The 16221-nt window shown below is 40.3% G+C and overlaps 1 protein-coding gene across 2 annotated transcripts in view; it reads right to left on the bottom strand.

Moving 5' to 3' along the window:
• Window positions 1-14681: 14681 nt before the first annotated feature.
• Window positions 14682-16221, bottom strand: part of FBXO38 (F-box protein 38) — a 65822-nt gene continuing 64282 nt past the window's right edge. For both annotated transcript variants that reach the window (XM_066591319.1, XM_066591320.1), the window contains exon 22: window positions 14682-15919. In XM_066591319.1, coding sequence (XP_066447416.1) covers window positions 15741-15919 — 179 coding nt within the window. In that variant the 3' untranslated portion in view covers window positions 14682-15740. The remainder of the gene's footprint in view (window positions 15920-16221) is intronic.

A 16221-nucleotide genomic window follows, 5' to 3' on the forward strand; every position in this document is an offset into this window, starting at 1 on the left:
GGCTAATTGATGATTAGAAAACCCTTGTGCAATCATGTTCACACATCTGAAAACAGTCTAGCTCGTTACAGAAGCTACAAAACTGACCTTCCTGTGAGCAGATTGAGTTTCTGGAGCATCACATTTGTGGGGTCAATTAAACGCTCAAAATGGCCAGAAAAAGAGAACTTTCATCTGAAACTCGACAGTCTATTCTTGTTCTTAGAAATGAAGGCTATTCCATGCGAGAAATTGCTAAGAAATTGAAGATTTCCTACAACGGTGTGTACTACTCCCTTCAGAGGACAGCACAAACAGGCTCTAACCAGAGTAGAAAAAGAAGTGGGAGGCCGCGTTGCACAACTAAGCAAGAAGATAAGCACATTAGAGTCTCTAGTTTGAGAAACAGACGCCTCACAGGTACCCAACTGGCATCTTCATTAAATAGTACCCGCAAAACACCAGTGTCAACATCTACAGTGAAGAGGCGGCTGCGGGATTTTGGGCTTCAGGGCAGAGTGGCAAAGAAAAAGCCATATCTGAGACTGGCCAATAAAAAAAAAGAGATTAAGATGGGCAAAAGAACACAGACATTGGACAGAGGAAGACTGGAAAAAAGTGTTGTGGACGGATGAATCCAAGTTTGTGGTGTTTGGATCACAAAGAAGAACGTTTGTGAGACGCAGAACAAATGCAAAGATGCTGGAAGAATGCCTGACGCCATCTGTTAAGCATGGTGGAGGTAATGTGATGGTCGGGGGTTGCTTTGGTGCTGGTAATGTGGGAGATTTGTACAGGGTAAAAGGGATTCTGAATAAGGAAGGCTATCACTCCATTTTGCAACGCCATGCCATACCCAGTGGACAGCGCTTGATTGGAACCAATTTCATCCTACAACAGGACAATGACCCTAAACACACCTCCAAATTGTGCAAGAACTATTTACAGCAGAAGCAGGCAGCTGGTATTCTATCGGTAATGGAGTGGCCAGCGCAGTCACCAGATCTGAACCCCATTGAGCTGTTGTGGGAGCAGCTTGACCGTATGGTACGCCAGAAGTGCCCATCCAACCAATCCAACTTGTGGGAGATGCTTCTAGAAGCGTGGGGTGCAATTTCTCAAGCTTACCTCAACAAATTAACAGCTAGAATGTCAAAGGTGTGCAATGCTGTAATTGCTGCAAAAGGAGGATTCTTTGACGAAAGCAAAGTTTGATGTAAAAACAATGTTATTTCAAATACAAATCATTATTTCTAACCTTGTCAATGTCTTGACTCTATTTTCTATTCATTTCACAACGCATGGTGGTGAATAAGTGTGACTTTACATAGAAAACACAAAATTGTTTGGGTGACCCCAAACTTTTGAACGGTAGTGTAAGTAATTGAAAATCATTATAGTCTGTGCAAAATAGAGAACTAAGCCGCGTTACTTGCCAGTATCCCTCCACCACCAAAATCAGCTAAGTCAGTAGAACTTGTGTGTAGGATAAAGTGTATAGCTATTGAGTAAGAGTATATGTCCGCAGTGAAATATAGTATCGAACGGTGATGTGCGTTATTACATTTTCCATGCAGTGTTTGTCATAAACAATAGTATGTTTATTATTGTACATGGTACATTAATACAAGAGCAAATTATACAAGGTGGGCCACGGAAAAGTAGCATCACACCCCCCTAATGAAAGCTGTCTAAAAGAAAATGTCATAGTTGCCTATATCATCCAAGTACAGGACAGTTTTCATTTCTAAGGGTCCTTTTAGATTAGCCCATTCTCATTTGAACAAGCAAGTGATGTCACCACTAACTAGTTCACACTCGTACAGCCTATTTAGACAGGCAAATGCATCGTTGGCACATTCAAACGAGAAACGTTCAGTTCCTGTATAAGCGAATACAGTGACTGAACAAACGCTGTTTGAACCGAACTCTTGCGTTTAGACTTCTGATTATCATTCACTTTCGTTTGTTTGGTAAAATGAAAGTTGCGCCGTGATTGGTTGGTATGGGCAACAAAGACAGATTTTCTTTTAGACAACTTTCATAAAAGTGTGGTTTTAGGCTACTTTTCCATGTCCCACCCTGTATTGTATACTTGCTTATCAATATACGATGCACAATAATGAGCAAACTATCTGGCAGAGGGATGCATGCGAATGTTGCTTGGAACTTTATCCTCACAGACTAAAGCCTCCTGAAAATGTCGACAGTTCTACAGCAATTACGATGAAGGGTTACGCTTTGAGTGAAACACCCTGTATAATTGTCCTTTCTTCACATTCCCTAAATCCAAAGATCTTACTTTATGGTAAATCTAATAGAGTAGATAAATATAGCAAAGCAACATTTTTTCATAATGGAAATACAGAAACACCCAGGCCATGTAGGCATCACATAGGACTATTATTCAGAATATGCCACCCACCAGAAATTGCGATTCCAGACAACATGTTCTACTTGAGTAATGAATTAATACACCCCTATAAATTTTCCTAGCCTGGATTCATTGTACTTCTATGATTGTGCCTATGAGCTAAGGTTACAATTTAAGCAATATATCAGGTAAGGTAGAATAATCCCAAAGTCCTATTATCCAGACATGTCTGAAAACCAATGCAGTTAATCTGTCACTAAAGACAAGATCTGCATTATTTTAATCTTAGTGCTTCCTTGGACGGGACTTTGGAGGAAACAGTAGCTAACACAACAGATGGGCCTGTGCCTGGGACAGACAACTGTGAGGTTGGACAAGTGCAGATTTTACATTTTCACAACACATCCAAGCAGGGTTCCCAAGAACACAGCAGTAATAAGAATTTGCAATATGACTTTAGCCTGCTCAGAGATGCTAGGCATAGAGCAGGCAAATCAGTAACAAATTCTTGACAGAATATAGCGCTGGGTAAAATTGATGTTTTTTCCCACCACCTCCGCCCCACCTTTTACACCAAGCTTTTTTTTTTTCCTAAACAGATCTATTTTTTAGGTACAGCACATAAAATGTGAATAGACTGCAATGTGCTGTAAGCTGAGTTGTTTCTGCTGAAGACTTAGGCCTCATGTCCACGGGGAAAATCAGATCCGCTGCAGATTCTCCATGGAGAATCTGCAGCGGGTCCCTCCTGCCCCGCGGACATGAGCGCTGAAAATAACAATAAATAAGAATAAACTCACCTCCGTTTCTTCTCTTCGCTGCGGCGTCATCTTCTCTGCGTCGCGGCCGGATCTTCTTTCTTCGGCTCGGCGGATGTGCAGGATGACGTCGGTGACGTGCCCCGCGCATGCGCCGGCCCGAAGCAAAATGATCCGGCCGCGACGGAGAGAAGATGGCGCCGCGGAGAAGAGAAGAACCGGAGCGTGTGAGTAAACTCTGATTTTTGTCTCCCGCGGATCCGGACGGCTTCCATAGGCTTCAATAGAAGCCCGCGGGAGCCGTCCCCGTGGGAGACCCGCATGAAAATGGAGCATGGTCCGGATTTTTTCATGCTCCATTTTTTTTTAAATCCCTTTTATTGACCATCCGCGGGTATTTATCTACCCCGCGGGTGGTCAATGCATCCCTATGGGGTGCGGATCCGCGGGCAGGAGAAGAGTTAAAATCCGCTGCGGATTTTAATTCTTATTTTGCCCGTGGACATGAGCCCTTAGTGTCAGACGGCTTCTTAGCTTTCAGAAGCTGTGATTGTCAGTCCTATTAATAAGGCTGCTTTCTCTGCCACTCAGTCATGCAAAACTTATTTTCCCCTACAAGTTCATCATAGTATCCACTCAGCAAGAAGACCCTCCCATTTTATCCCATTCATCCTTAAATGGATTAATATCCCCAAAGTCTGAGCCAAAGTACAGTATAATAAAAAGTAAGAGTGATTCTTGTCCAGCTCAGAGGAGCCACTTCAGCTATACTTTATTAATCGAAAAATCTAAAATCATAAATCAGATATAGAACCAGTTATAAAATAAAAAATCCAATAGGAGCACACACATTTTAGACATAGATTGTGTCCTTTATCATAGTGTGTGCGCTAATTATCTACATTTAGTTTTAAATCCAAAGATAGCCAATCGTGTATTGAGGACTTACGAAGTTGAAGTATATGCAACAGAAAAGTGAAATCAGGAAAATCCTCTAAATAAAAGGGTTGCCCAGAACCTCAACTACTGATGATCTATTCTCAGGACAGGTCATCAATAATTGGCCATAGTGGTCAGCTGCTTGGGATCCCTGCCGAACAGCTGATTATCAGGTGTGCTGTCAGTACAGACAGTGCTGTAAGCAAATAGCGCTGTCTGTTAGCAGGCCCATTGATCAGCTGATCGTTGGGGAGCAGTGGGCTCCAGCCAATCAAAATTGATGACCTATCCTGTGAATGAGTCATTAATAGTAAGAAAACCTGGACAACCCCTTTAAGGATTCAGTCTGCAAATGAAACACGCAAGGTGCAGGATATATATATATATATATATATATATATATATATATATATATATATATATATATATATATAGTGGATTACGATTTTATATTTTTCTACTAGTACACAGTTGATGAAGTGATTTCTCTAGACAAGAATCAGTTTTGCTTTAATTACTAATACACGTTCAGCAACAAGTGGCATCTGTGCTTTATGCTTTAGCAGTGTGGCAACGAGTTGGCTCTTCCTTTCTCTTGTATCTGTAACACGTATGTGTGTCAGACACAGCAAAACCTTGATTCCGATGTATGGTTTATATACAATTGAAATTTTGAAGAACAAGGAATGCTGGGAATGATGTTGGTAAGGCAGGTGGTAACTAGCTACTCCTATTTGGGTCTAAAGGGGATATCGAGATTAGATAAGATGGTCTGTTATTCCGCTCCACCATCAAAGTAATGCCATCACAGTCTGTTTGGTATTGCAGGGATGTAATGCCCAATATCTTAAGGCCCAGAGTGGTGCTGTTTTGGGGAAAAAAACTGCATATTTTTTTTCCCCTGAGACAACTCTCATAAAAAAAAATTAAACTATATAAAGAGAGAACTGATTCTTTGCTGTACTCATTGAGTCACCCAAAACATGTTGTTTTAAATTTAGAATTTTCATTACGTTACTAAGATTAATGATATTTATAACGCTAGCCCCGTGTCATAATGAGCTTTTAGTGAGAAATGTAGAAGCACGCTCTTTACATCACCTCAAGTTCTCTTACTTATGATTGACATCTCTCAGGTCATGTGGAGCAATAGATGCTGCTTTCCATTAACACTGAAGTGGAATTCAATTCGTTATGACAGACAAATGGATTAATAGACCTAATTTACCACCAAATGCTAAAACATACTGATAATTTACTGTGGCATTTCAAATCAATGGAATGGATCAGATAGTAAAAAGCTCATCCACAGTGCTAGTCAGCAAAACGCTACACAAGAAAACACTAATTTACAGGAAAATTTAGTTTTTATGCAACTACTATTGCATACTATAAAGACTAGTGAAAGGGAACCAAAGTATATACAAGTGATAACATGGGGGCGCAGTGGTTAGCACTGTTGGCTTGCATTGCTGGGGTCCTGGGTTCAAATAGACAACATCTGCATGGAGTTTGTATGCTCACTGTCGCGGCATGGTGGGCTTGACGCAGGCCAAGAGCTGTCGCCTTGTTATGCAGGACAGGGGTTAATTCACCATGTGCAGAGACTGCGGGTTGCTTTTTCTCTATGCTCCATGCTGATGATTAGTCCTTCCTAGGGGAAGGTTGGGTGTGTGGTTCTCTAGTTGCTCTGCCAATCATCAGGTGTGGAGAGCTTTATATTCTTACCCCTCCCTATGCTCACCGCTGCTTATTCAGTTCCATACAGGAGTAGTTGGAGAGTGGTGTTCCTCTGTGCTGGGTGTATTAAAACTTATTCAGATGAGTGCTGCAGTTTCCTATTCAGTTGTATTTTTGTTTTCATTTTTGTATTGCTTTGCTGTGTCGGTTCATCTCTCCAGTGGCTCCTATAGGAACAATCAGGGCCCAGGAAAAAGACAGTGGGGACGCCTTTATCAGAGTGATGACTCCGCTTTTAGGCAGGGATCCTTCACCTCCCTGCTAGGTTAGGGTGAGGCTTCTTTTTCTCTGGAGTGGTGTTATTGTTCAGCATAGCGTGGTGTGCTAATATTTCTAGCAGTGTGTATGTTATCCTACGCTGTGCTGAGCGTGGTACTCTTGTGCTGCACGGGCTTTACATACTGGCTTACATATTCCTGGTGTGGCGTGCACTGTTCTACAGTGCATAGTGTTAACAGCTGCAGTAAGGGTGAATGTCACCCTGTGTCCGTGCTGAGCGTGGTACTTGTGTGCCGCACAGACGTGACACTAGCATTGCTATTTGTTCTGGTAAAAGAAAAAAAAAATGGAAACAGAAAAATTGAAAGATTTCTCTTTTTCTTTTTTAAACCTATTGAAGTCAATAGGTGGAAAAAAAGGAAATGTTGATTTCGCTTTTAATTCTGTTCCTCTACTCCAAAAACTAAATAGATGGAATTAGAAATAATTTTTTTTTAAGTGAAAGATGCAAAATTGTGTTGAATTGGTATCATCAGAAGTTATATAATGTAATGAAATTCAAACTAAACTTAGAGTGATCACATCTGTAAATCAAAAGTGACAGCCAAGTAATGTTCATTTTCCTCTTTAATACAGTTTCCCTGCACCTCTGTCAAAGTGTAGGGCAAAAGCATACTTACACAGAAAATAGAAATTGATACACTAATAATGTGACAAGTCGCACACACCGCTTTTTTGTAATTATTGTTAGATGTACATTTAGAATATAATTTGTATTATGGACCCCATTCAATATGAACACACAAGTGCAGAGTCACATCTGCACCCATGGTTCTATTTCTTTCGTTTGGCTCCATCCTTTGAGCCAAACGAAAATTCCGGAACCGCCAGATCTGACACGTCAGACTTAAACGGACCACACTGACTATAATGGGGTTTATCCAGTGCCTGGCATTCCAACTGTCCTTTTCTGCGCTATTTCGTCCAGGACTGTTCCGGAGGCTCCAAACAGAACCTTCAATGCAGATGTGACTTTGACTTAAGGCCCTTTTACACGCAAAAATAATCTTTCAAATGACTGAAAGATTTAGTGATCTATTTGCATAAAGTGTTAAAGGCCAATATTACTTTATCATCTTCTATTGCATGTAAAAGGACCTCTAGGAGGAGTTTGCAGAGCCCAGCGTGTGTTTAAACATACGCCCAGCTGTGCTAACAGCTGCTATTACATTCCATTGTTCTCCTTGCGGCTATTGTAAACATGCCGCTGGGAGAACATCCTGCAGTCAATTGCAAGATGAGCGAAATACATTCAAATGGAATGTATTTGCTCTGTCTTTCGGCGACTGAATGATGGAATTTTAGTTAACCAAAATTAACGAAAAGAGCATGATGCCCGTGTCTACATGTAACAATTATTGCTCATTTTTGGCCGTTTGAACAAATTTTAAGCAATAATCATGGCATGTAAAAGCGCCTTTAAGAAAAGAATACTATGTTGCACAAATTCTTGATAAGTAGGCTTAAGTGAGGAATAGATAATCGCTTTTCTAAGCCTGCAAAGCAGAAAGCAATACACGAACAATTCTTTTTTTTCCCCCTCTCAACAGCAGAAGAAAACAAGTGACAGAAAATTGCCTTTTAACCCCTTGAGTGGCACGCGCGGAAATTTTCCGGGACGAGCTCCACTGCTCATAGCGATATAGCCTGGAAGATTTCCGGGCTATGTATCACTATGGGAGCTGCAGAGCACAATGCCACAAGCTGTGACATTGTGCTCTGCCTGCACAGACCCACAGAGAACAAAGCAAGGGCTTTGAAAAACAAGCAGAAGATATTGCCGATATGCCGGCAATCTCCTGCTTTGTTTACAGGTTGCCATAGAGACCATTGGCTTGTCAGAAGCAAGCCGATGGTCTCTGTGGCAGGGAGAGCTTGGTGCTTGGCTGTCAGAGGACAGCTAGGTACCAGCTCTTACAGCAGAGATCAGAGAAAACCTCCTGACTGCAGCATGTAAAGGGCTGTCACCATCGGACCCCCGGAATGTGATCAGGGGTCCTGATGGGTCCCTGTGGAAGTTCCCTAAAGGGACAAAAAAAAATAAAAAATAAAAAAATTAAAAAAAGTTAAAAAATTATAAAAAAAATAATAAAAACACTTGTCTCCCTTTACTTTGTAAAAAATCAAAAATACAATCACACATGTGGTATCCATGCGTCGTAATGACCCAGAGAAGGAAGTTAATACATTATTTAACCCCTTAATGACATGGCCGCTTTTTTTCTTTTTTCCCCATTTCTTTTTTTCCTCCCCCGTTTAAAAATCACAACTTGTCCCGCAAAAAACAAGCCCTTATATGGCCATGTCAATGGAAAAATGAAAAAGTTATGGCTCTTGAGAAGCAACTGCAAAATTAGTTGAAATTCAATGATTAGACCATTTTAAAAAAAAACCTGCCCTGGTGGGCACGACAGGGTGGTAGGAAACCCGCCACTCAAGGGGTTAAATATCAAGGCAGGCCTCTGAAGATTTCCGTTTTCTTGCATTGCATCCTAGTCAAGAGATCCTAGGTTCCAAGTCCATTTTTACATGGATCAAATCAAATAGGAGATAGAATCTCCTGCTCTTTGACAGCTGCAGAAATATCTCCAAGGCCAGGTTCGCACTGCAGTTTTTCTTTAAAAGAGTTTTCTGAAGAAATACATTATCTGAATCTACACGAAGGCCAACATTTCCAACGGAAACAAAAAACAAAAGTCCCACCTTATCTTCATGTGCTGCAAGCCTCAGTTCCGCAAGCAAGTATACTCACAAGCTGTTGCCATCCGGCTACTTCTGGCTCTGAATAAACGCAAAACAATCCAATTGCAGGAATACAGCTTATTGTGGAAAAACTTGCTTTTTATTTTCTTTTTGGTGCTTGAATGATACAGAGAACGCGTTTCGGTTATGAAACCTTGTTCACCTCTGACTAACAAAGCCATTATGCAAACCTTATAAAGGTTTAGTGAAAATAAGTGAATTAAAAACATATGTGCAATTAACCCATGGCAATCTATTCTTTCAATTACCAAAACCTGTCCCTCCTGCAGGAACTTGTCTTGGTTGTTATATATATGCATAATATATTAAATGATATATAGAAACGAATATTCATGTATTATATGCTCCACTCAATAACATAAAATGTGAAATCCATACATCATCATTGCAGAAGCAAAAATAAAAATAAAAATAAAAATAATCTTTCTAACAGCAACATAGAAATACAACACAAATCATTGGTATGTGGTAATGCAAGCAGCAACACATTGTAACAGTACATCATATATTACTAGTAAAGTGGAATTATGTTGGAATTAATATCCATTTTTTGATGAACAATATTTACTGCAACTAATAAATGTATAAAAGGTCTGTTTTATAATTCATTCCTTTCGGGAATCTTGTGTTTAAGTTTAATATCCAAAACGCTTCCCTTTGACGCGAATCAACGAACATATTCGTGATATTAAAAAGGATAATGTGAACAGTTCAGGTGCGGTAAAACACTTTTGTGAGAAACACAAAGGAAATTTAAATAGTTTCTCATTTTTTGGTATTGAAAAAGTCATAAACAAAAAGAAAGGAACAATTAACCCGGATAAAGTGTTTAAAAGGGAAGCGTTTTGGATATTAAACTTAAACACAAGATTCCCGAAAGGAATGAATTATAAAACAGACCTTTTATACATTTAACCGAAACGCGTTCTCTGTATCATTCAAGCACCAAAAAGAAAATAAAAAGCAAGTTTTTCAACATTTCCAACACTATGTGATATGATGTAGATTTTTCTTCCCCTTCCCGATGTCTGTAGGTGCAGGTTGATTAACTCAATTCAATAAATAATCCAATCTCTGTCTTTGTATCTACATCAGAGAAGGGGTCTAATTTACTGTAGTTAGTGAAATCAATTAACTTTCATGTTTTAAGCAATGATACATAATCTTGTGAAATAAAAAAAATGCAACACACAAAAACATAACATAATAATATGTAAAGGTCCATACACACACAGATGATCACTCAAAAAATTCGTCAGAAACTGACAGTTTTGAGCGATCATTTTGCATTAGCAACTAATGGACTAAATCAGCCCTTTAGTACTTCACTGCATGTATTTAGAGACCAGCGAGTGGTCTGTTCTCTAAACACATTGCTATTGTTCTCCAGCGGGGCAGCGGCTGTTAACAGCTGGTAAAGAATGTTATCAGCGCTGCCCGCCGGAAAACTCAGCATGCGGTCCGACTTATGTTATTGTCCTAAGGGACAAGGATTTTATGCAAAGTGCACAGTAAGTGCACAATGGGCACACATTTACACACAACGATTATTGCTCAAAAGATGGCTTTTGAGCGATAACGTTGTGTTTAAAAAGGGCCTTAAGGTTGGTAAGACACACAGGCCTATTAAAAAATAAAGAAAAAAAACAAACAAACATTAGGTAGGATCCAATTTTCCTGATCTTAGGGAAACAATTTCATCTCCATTCCAAATAAAAATAAGGCGACATGGTGAATTTAGCCAAACATACACCATGCAGTCGCCATGTAGTCCTAACTTAAATCCCTGCTTCAGGGACCCATCCTCAGTAATTTAGTAATGATTAGAGATGAGCGAGCATACTCGCTGGAAAGGAAAATATCACAACTTCTGTTACTATCAAGTATGGGGGGAAAAAAAGGCCAAAAACAAAAACTGTTATTCTTGAAGATAACAGTCTGAAGCAGATGCAGAGCAGTGATGAAGTTCCTGTTTTTGAAAGGGATGTCTACCAAACACATTCCCACTGACATTGCAAACATTAGGCAACAAGTGCCCTTTACAGCCATCCTTAGTGAAAAATTGGGTTGCCAAATTTAAAACTGGCCACTTCAGCACCGACAAAGCCAATATATTGGGTGACCTCCAGTGGCGACCGTTCCAGAAACCATGGATGCCATCCACAACATTGTTCTAGAAAACCGGTCAATTTCTGCTAAGTTGATAGCTGAGGCTCTGAAAATTTTTAAAGAAACTCCCAATCATCTGGACATGAGGAAGGTATCTGCCAAGGAATGTTTGTCAGTATATCAAAAACATGCCTGAATGCCGCCTCCTGGGGAATTCTGCAGCATTTTAGTCAGTATACTGATGCTTTCCAGTGACGATGGAGGAGATGTGGATTTTTATGTACGATGCTGAGTCAAAAGAATGGAGCTACAGTGGTTCCCTGCAGCTACAGAAGTCATCATGCAAGGTGATGGTGGGATAGAGATGATATACTGCTTGGGGACTACCTATCAAACAATGTGACGTCCCCCTAGGAGTCAGTCCTGACTCTGTGCTTGCACCAGGGAACTTTACCTATATAAAAGATCTGACACCACTGTTAATTCCTTTGTTCTTCTTCCATAAAGCACCAGTATTAAAGTTGTAACGCTGTGCAAACGCTGATGTGAATAAGCCCTTTTTTCATTAGATTTACCCCCAAAATCAGCTTGCTTTAGCTACTGAATTAAACCAGATGCCAGACATTCTATCCAATCTTGTGCTGTTCCAGAGAACTTGGCTGCACATCTGTGTTGCTCGCGTTGAAAGAACACATCAACTGCAATTACTCAAATTATTTTATACTGTATTATGAAAGGTCATGACTCGATGCCAGAAAAATATAACGTTTAAACCAAGCATATAGCCTGCTGGGCAGCAGCGCCATCTAGTGTGGAGTTGGTTTCATGGAAAAGTTATTGTACATTTTTGCTACTATATATTAAAGGGCTATCCATTCATTAATTTAGTTTTTAACTTGAATCACAAATTGATGTAAGCCTCTGTTCACAACTGCGATCTGACTTTGATTTATATCGGAAGACACAATATTGTGCTGGTTTGTTGCAAGGAGGATACAAGAGGCACACAATGGACCCCACTGACTTGTTTTTATCTCCCCATAGCCCAGGCCCAATTACAACAGCACTAAATGCAATATAGTTTTTCCTATCAAAAACAAGGAGATCTGGTATGGAGACTCCATTACATAGTCGTAGGCTAATTTCACACAGGCGAGTGCGACATCGGACTGTGAAACTTGGCCCCATTTCGCACGCCCCATCATGCGATTTTGCCGCTGACAAAAAAATTGTGCAATGACCTATCCTTAGATGTTCTTCGCATCGCATCACCGATTGTTTTTAATGTGAAACCTTGCATTGTTTTCACCAAAGATAGGGCATGCCCGGATTTTTTCCCCGCATCACTCATGTCTATGATCTATTCTTAAGAATGGGGTTCATATTTGTGCGTCTCACAACGCGAGAACATTGGCCGCGTGACACCAGCCTTGCACCATGTGCACTGTACTGGTCATTCTCTGAAAACATAACTACTGCTGTTGTGGAACTATTTACAAATGCAGCAGTTTTAGGCTTGTGCCAGTGCTCACGCTCTGACCAAGGTCCAAGAGCGATGCAAGTACATCCTGCGCCTTGCTGTGACTTAAAAAAAAAATCAAAATAAAGCTGATGCTTCACCCATAATGCCACATACACAGTTTGTGAGATCATGCTGTTTATCCATTATGCTTTGGTAGTTGCTGAATGCCTTCATGTTCACTTCTTACACCTCCTAGTGATCTGGTGGCAGTACTATTTGCATGAAAGCATTAGACAAAATGGGCTATTGGTCATAGCAAGCTGGACAATAAGTATAACCTATATCACCCTGATCATGGTCATGTGAGAAGCTATAGGGTTCCGTCTTGTCTTTTGCAGTTTAAAGCATACCCGTTAATTTCAGAATAAGCGGTTTTATCTGTACATGAAGAAGGATGCCATTTCTGACCATTATGACTTGTAACCTATATTTGTCATCAGTTTTCCCCTCTGCATCAGTAATTTTCATTTTTCTCTAAGATGGTGGGTGGAGACAGTGGCTATGATGTCTTCTATACATTGTACATGGAGAAAACTGCACATCCTGCTCTCTAACTCTCTGTAGTGCACACACAGGAATATCAGCAGCATAAAAGACACTAGAGAAGTACCAAACAGTGTAGATGCGATTCTAGTAGTTGCAACACAGTAAATCAGTCATTAGCCATAGCAGCTTGCTTGTCATCTGTTACTATAGATTGACTTTACTTGAAAAAAGGTAGTGTACAGCAAATTAAAAAGATTGGACTCTTACTGGTCAGCCCTTTAGAGGGAATTTCGAGTAAAAACATCATGATTTGCACTTTTGATAGTTATCATTCTGGTCATCATGTGAAACTAAAATTTTTCATTTTTGTGAGTCTAGAATCACCGCATTTTGAGACTACTTATGTTAATATGAATAGATCAGTGTATTTAGGCTGGGTATAACCTGCATCAGAGAAGCTAACCTTTTCCCTTAGTGTAACACCTCCTAGTAACAGACAGTAGGCTATATCTGCAGATTCCTTCCCCCTCCCCACCCCTTCTCCCCTATTAAATAGCCAATAAATGTTCATCTATTGGTCATCTTTAGTCCACAGAAAGAACAGCAATAAGGGTATTTTATTGCCATTGACCATTTCAAATATGACATGTAATTTGCAGCCATGCTGGTGAAGGAGAGCCCACGTATTGTTCCAGCACAGAGACGCACATATGCGTGTATTTACGCCGGATTATGTGTGTCTTATCTGCTGTGGAAACCAACTGATTAAACTAACTGATTTTTAATAATTTTGTCTACGGCAAAGCCAGTCTGGCTTACGACATCCTACCAAAAGTATTTGAACAATGGATCAAGTTTTATTAGCAAGTCACATATGTTAAACCATGCTACATAGGATGCAGAACATTGGAGGTGTCCGCCATAGTTTGCTTTGTTCCACCTAACATTTCTCGATCCAAGGAACTTAAGGTCAGCTGTCAGGCAAACAATGCCCAACACTTGTTCCAGTGATGCTCGCTTTTGTGCTGTTACACAGGACCGAGTACGGCTGGATCGTACACAGTGCTACTGGAATAGAGGTGGAGCGGGACGGGGAGTGTTCTCCACCTGCCCACCTCAATTCACAGTAAGCAGACAGTAGTTCAAAAGTGAACGACTGCTGTGTACACTGAACGTCATGCCATTCATTTTTTTTTACATGCAGAAACTGAGAATACTTGTCCAGTCGCTGTATGCATTTACACGGGGCGATGACGTTCAAATTCCCGCATGTGATAATACTGTTGGTTATCACATCAGTGAACCATCGGTTCATGACGCTTCCACTAAAATCTAGATTGCCAGATCAACTGTGTATTACGTGATTATAAGGTGGAAGAGAGGGGTACGTACCAAGAACTGGATGACCTGAGATATTAATTGAAAGCAAAAAAAGACAGTTAGGAAGGATTGTTTGCAGAGCTCACTATCCAAGAGCATACTGAGAATCTGCAAGCGAGTGTCAGCACCGTACGACAGGAACTTTACACTATTGGATATATGGTTGATGCCACGGCACTCAAGCCATCCATGACAAAGCCATCACAATTCTTGATCCAATGTCCAAATAGTTTTGGTAGGATAGTGTAGTAGCCACAAAGCCTGAATGAGGAGACTATTAACGAGCTATTCCTTGACAACATTTTGTTACAGAACTCACAGATCAAAACACACAATGACACGTGACAGTTCATTAACTTTTTGTTTGACATTGTTTTACTATATCTGAAAGGGTGCAGATGGTTAAAAATCCAGACAAAGCATTGTCACACATTTTACAATCTGCTCTGTGCAATTAGAAAAAAAATACAAAAAATTACAAACTTTTACATTAACTAGAAGCTGCTCCTTTGAAACTCGAATTACCTTCTAGAATATGGCAGCTTCGACTCAGTGCAACGAATAAGGATTTAGAATCATAAAAACAAAAAACAGCTTAAGAACTTTGCTTTATAATGAGCAAATAATGCAGCTTCACAGCTCACAGAAGTGTCAGTGCTGCAGACCTGTTTAAGGGTAACATACTGTATAAACTTGTACCCCTTTTTTTTTTTGCCAAAGTCACAGAAGGAAACTGCAAAACGACGTATTCATTTACTTTTAGATCTTTCTTGAGACAATTGACCATTTTCATCTCCTTCTTATATTGTGTCATAATAAAAGGTATCCCATTCAGGCAGGCCAGCACCCCGAATATGTTTGTACAAAGTTTTTCTGGTTCAAGCATGTATCGCTGCTTGAACAGGTCTATTCATCTCCTGGGAATATCTGGTACTCAACAGTTTTACTAAAAATCTCGGAATTTTTCGTTGAGAGTGGAGGGCTACCACCATAACGACATCAGATCATATCATTTAATTTCATGGCATCATTATGAAAGTGATTGAGGGAGCTATGACACTGAATAGATAATTGGAATGGATAGTCTTTGATATCACACTTCAAGGTGACTACACTACAGTCCTATTGAAAACATCACTACCGTTGTATCCAAGCTCACGGGAAGACTTGATGCCGGTGGAGAACGTTAGGGATAAAGTGTGTTGCGCTACCTCCGTGTACTATTCTCTTTGCTGGTCTTCAGAGAAATGACTGCCCCACCGTCACCTGTAAGTGTAGCTTGCTACAAAAGGATCCCATGGGAAAAGTTGATAGTTACCACTAGCTCAACCCTTTTACCTGCCACATCTCCAGCCTATTGTAAGCAGCTAGAGCAAGTAAAACTGATGTGATGACGGCAAATCACTTCTATTTAAATATAGTCATCTTCCACAGGTTCTCCATTAACGTCACAGTAATGGATAAATATGGCTACAACTCGTTGGAAAACCCCCCTTTTCATCTGCCGTAACTCTGAAATCTCCTCGCCGATTGTTTCCATACAGATGTCTGCAGAAAGCTGCCCTTTCCTCCTTGGTGCGTATATTGTAGCTGGTGAGTAAAAGAAATAAAGAAAATTAAACTGATGTGCAAATTGACAAAAAAGTTAAGACGTCAAGTTAACCCCTCCCAAATATCTGTTTTACACATGGTGTCACTGCAAAGAGCTGGTTCAGGAGGGGCGGTTGGTATCGACTGTCATTGCCAGCTGACACCCAGCTGTATTTGCCAAATTGGAAATATCCCTTCAGGTGCCGCAGTCAGGTCTGACTGCAGCATTTAAATGACCTGACAGAGGGGGGGCTCCTTCTGTTGTCTGAACGGCCTGCCTTCAACAAGATCACAGGTTTTTG

Source organism: Eleutherodactylus coqui, chromosome 2 (assembly GCF_035609145.1).
Source record: "Eleutherodactylus coqui strain aEleCoq1 chromosome 2, aEleCoq1.hap1, whole genome shotgun sequence".
Classification (NCBI taxonomy): Eukaryota; Metazoa; Chordata; class Amphibia; order Anura; family Eleutherodactylidae; genus Eleutherodactylus; species Eleutherodactylus coqui.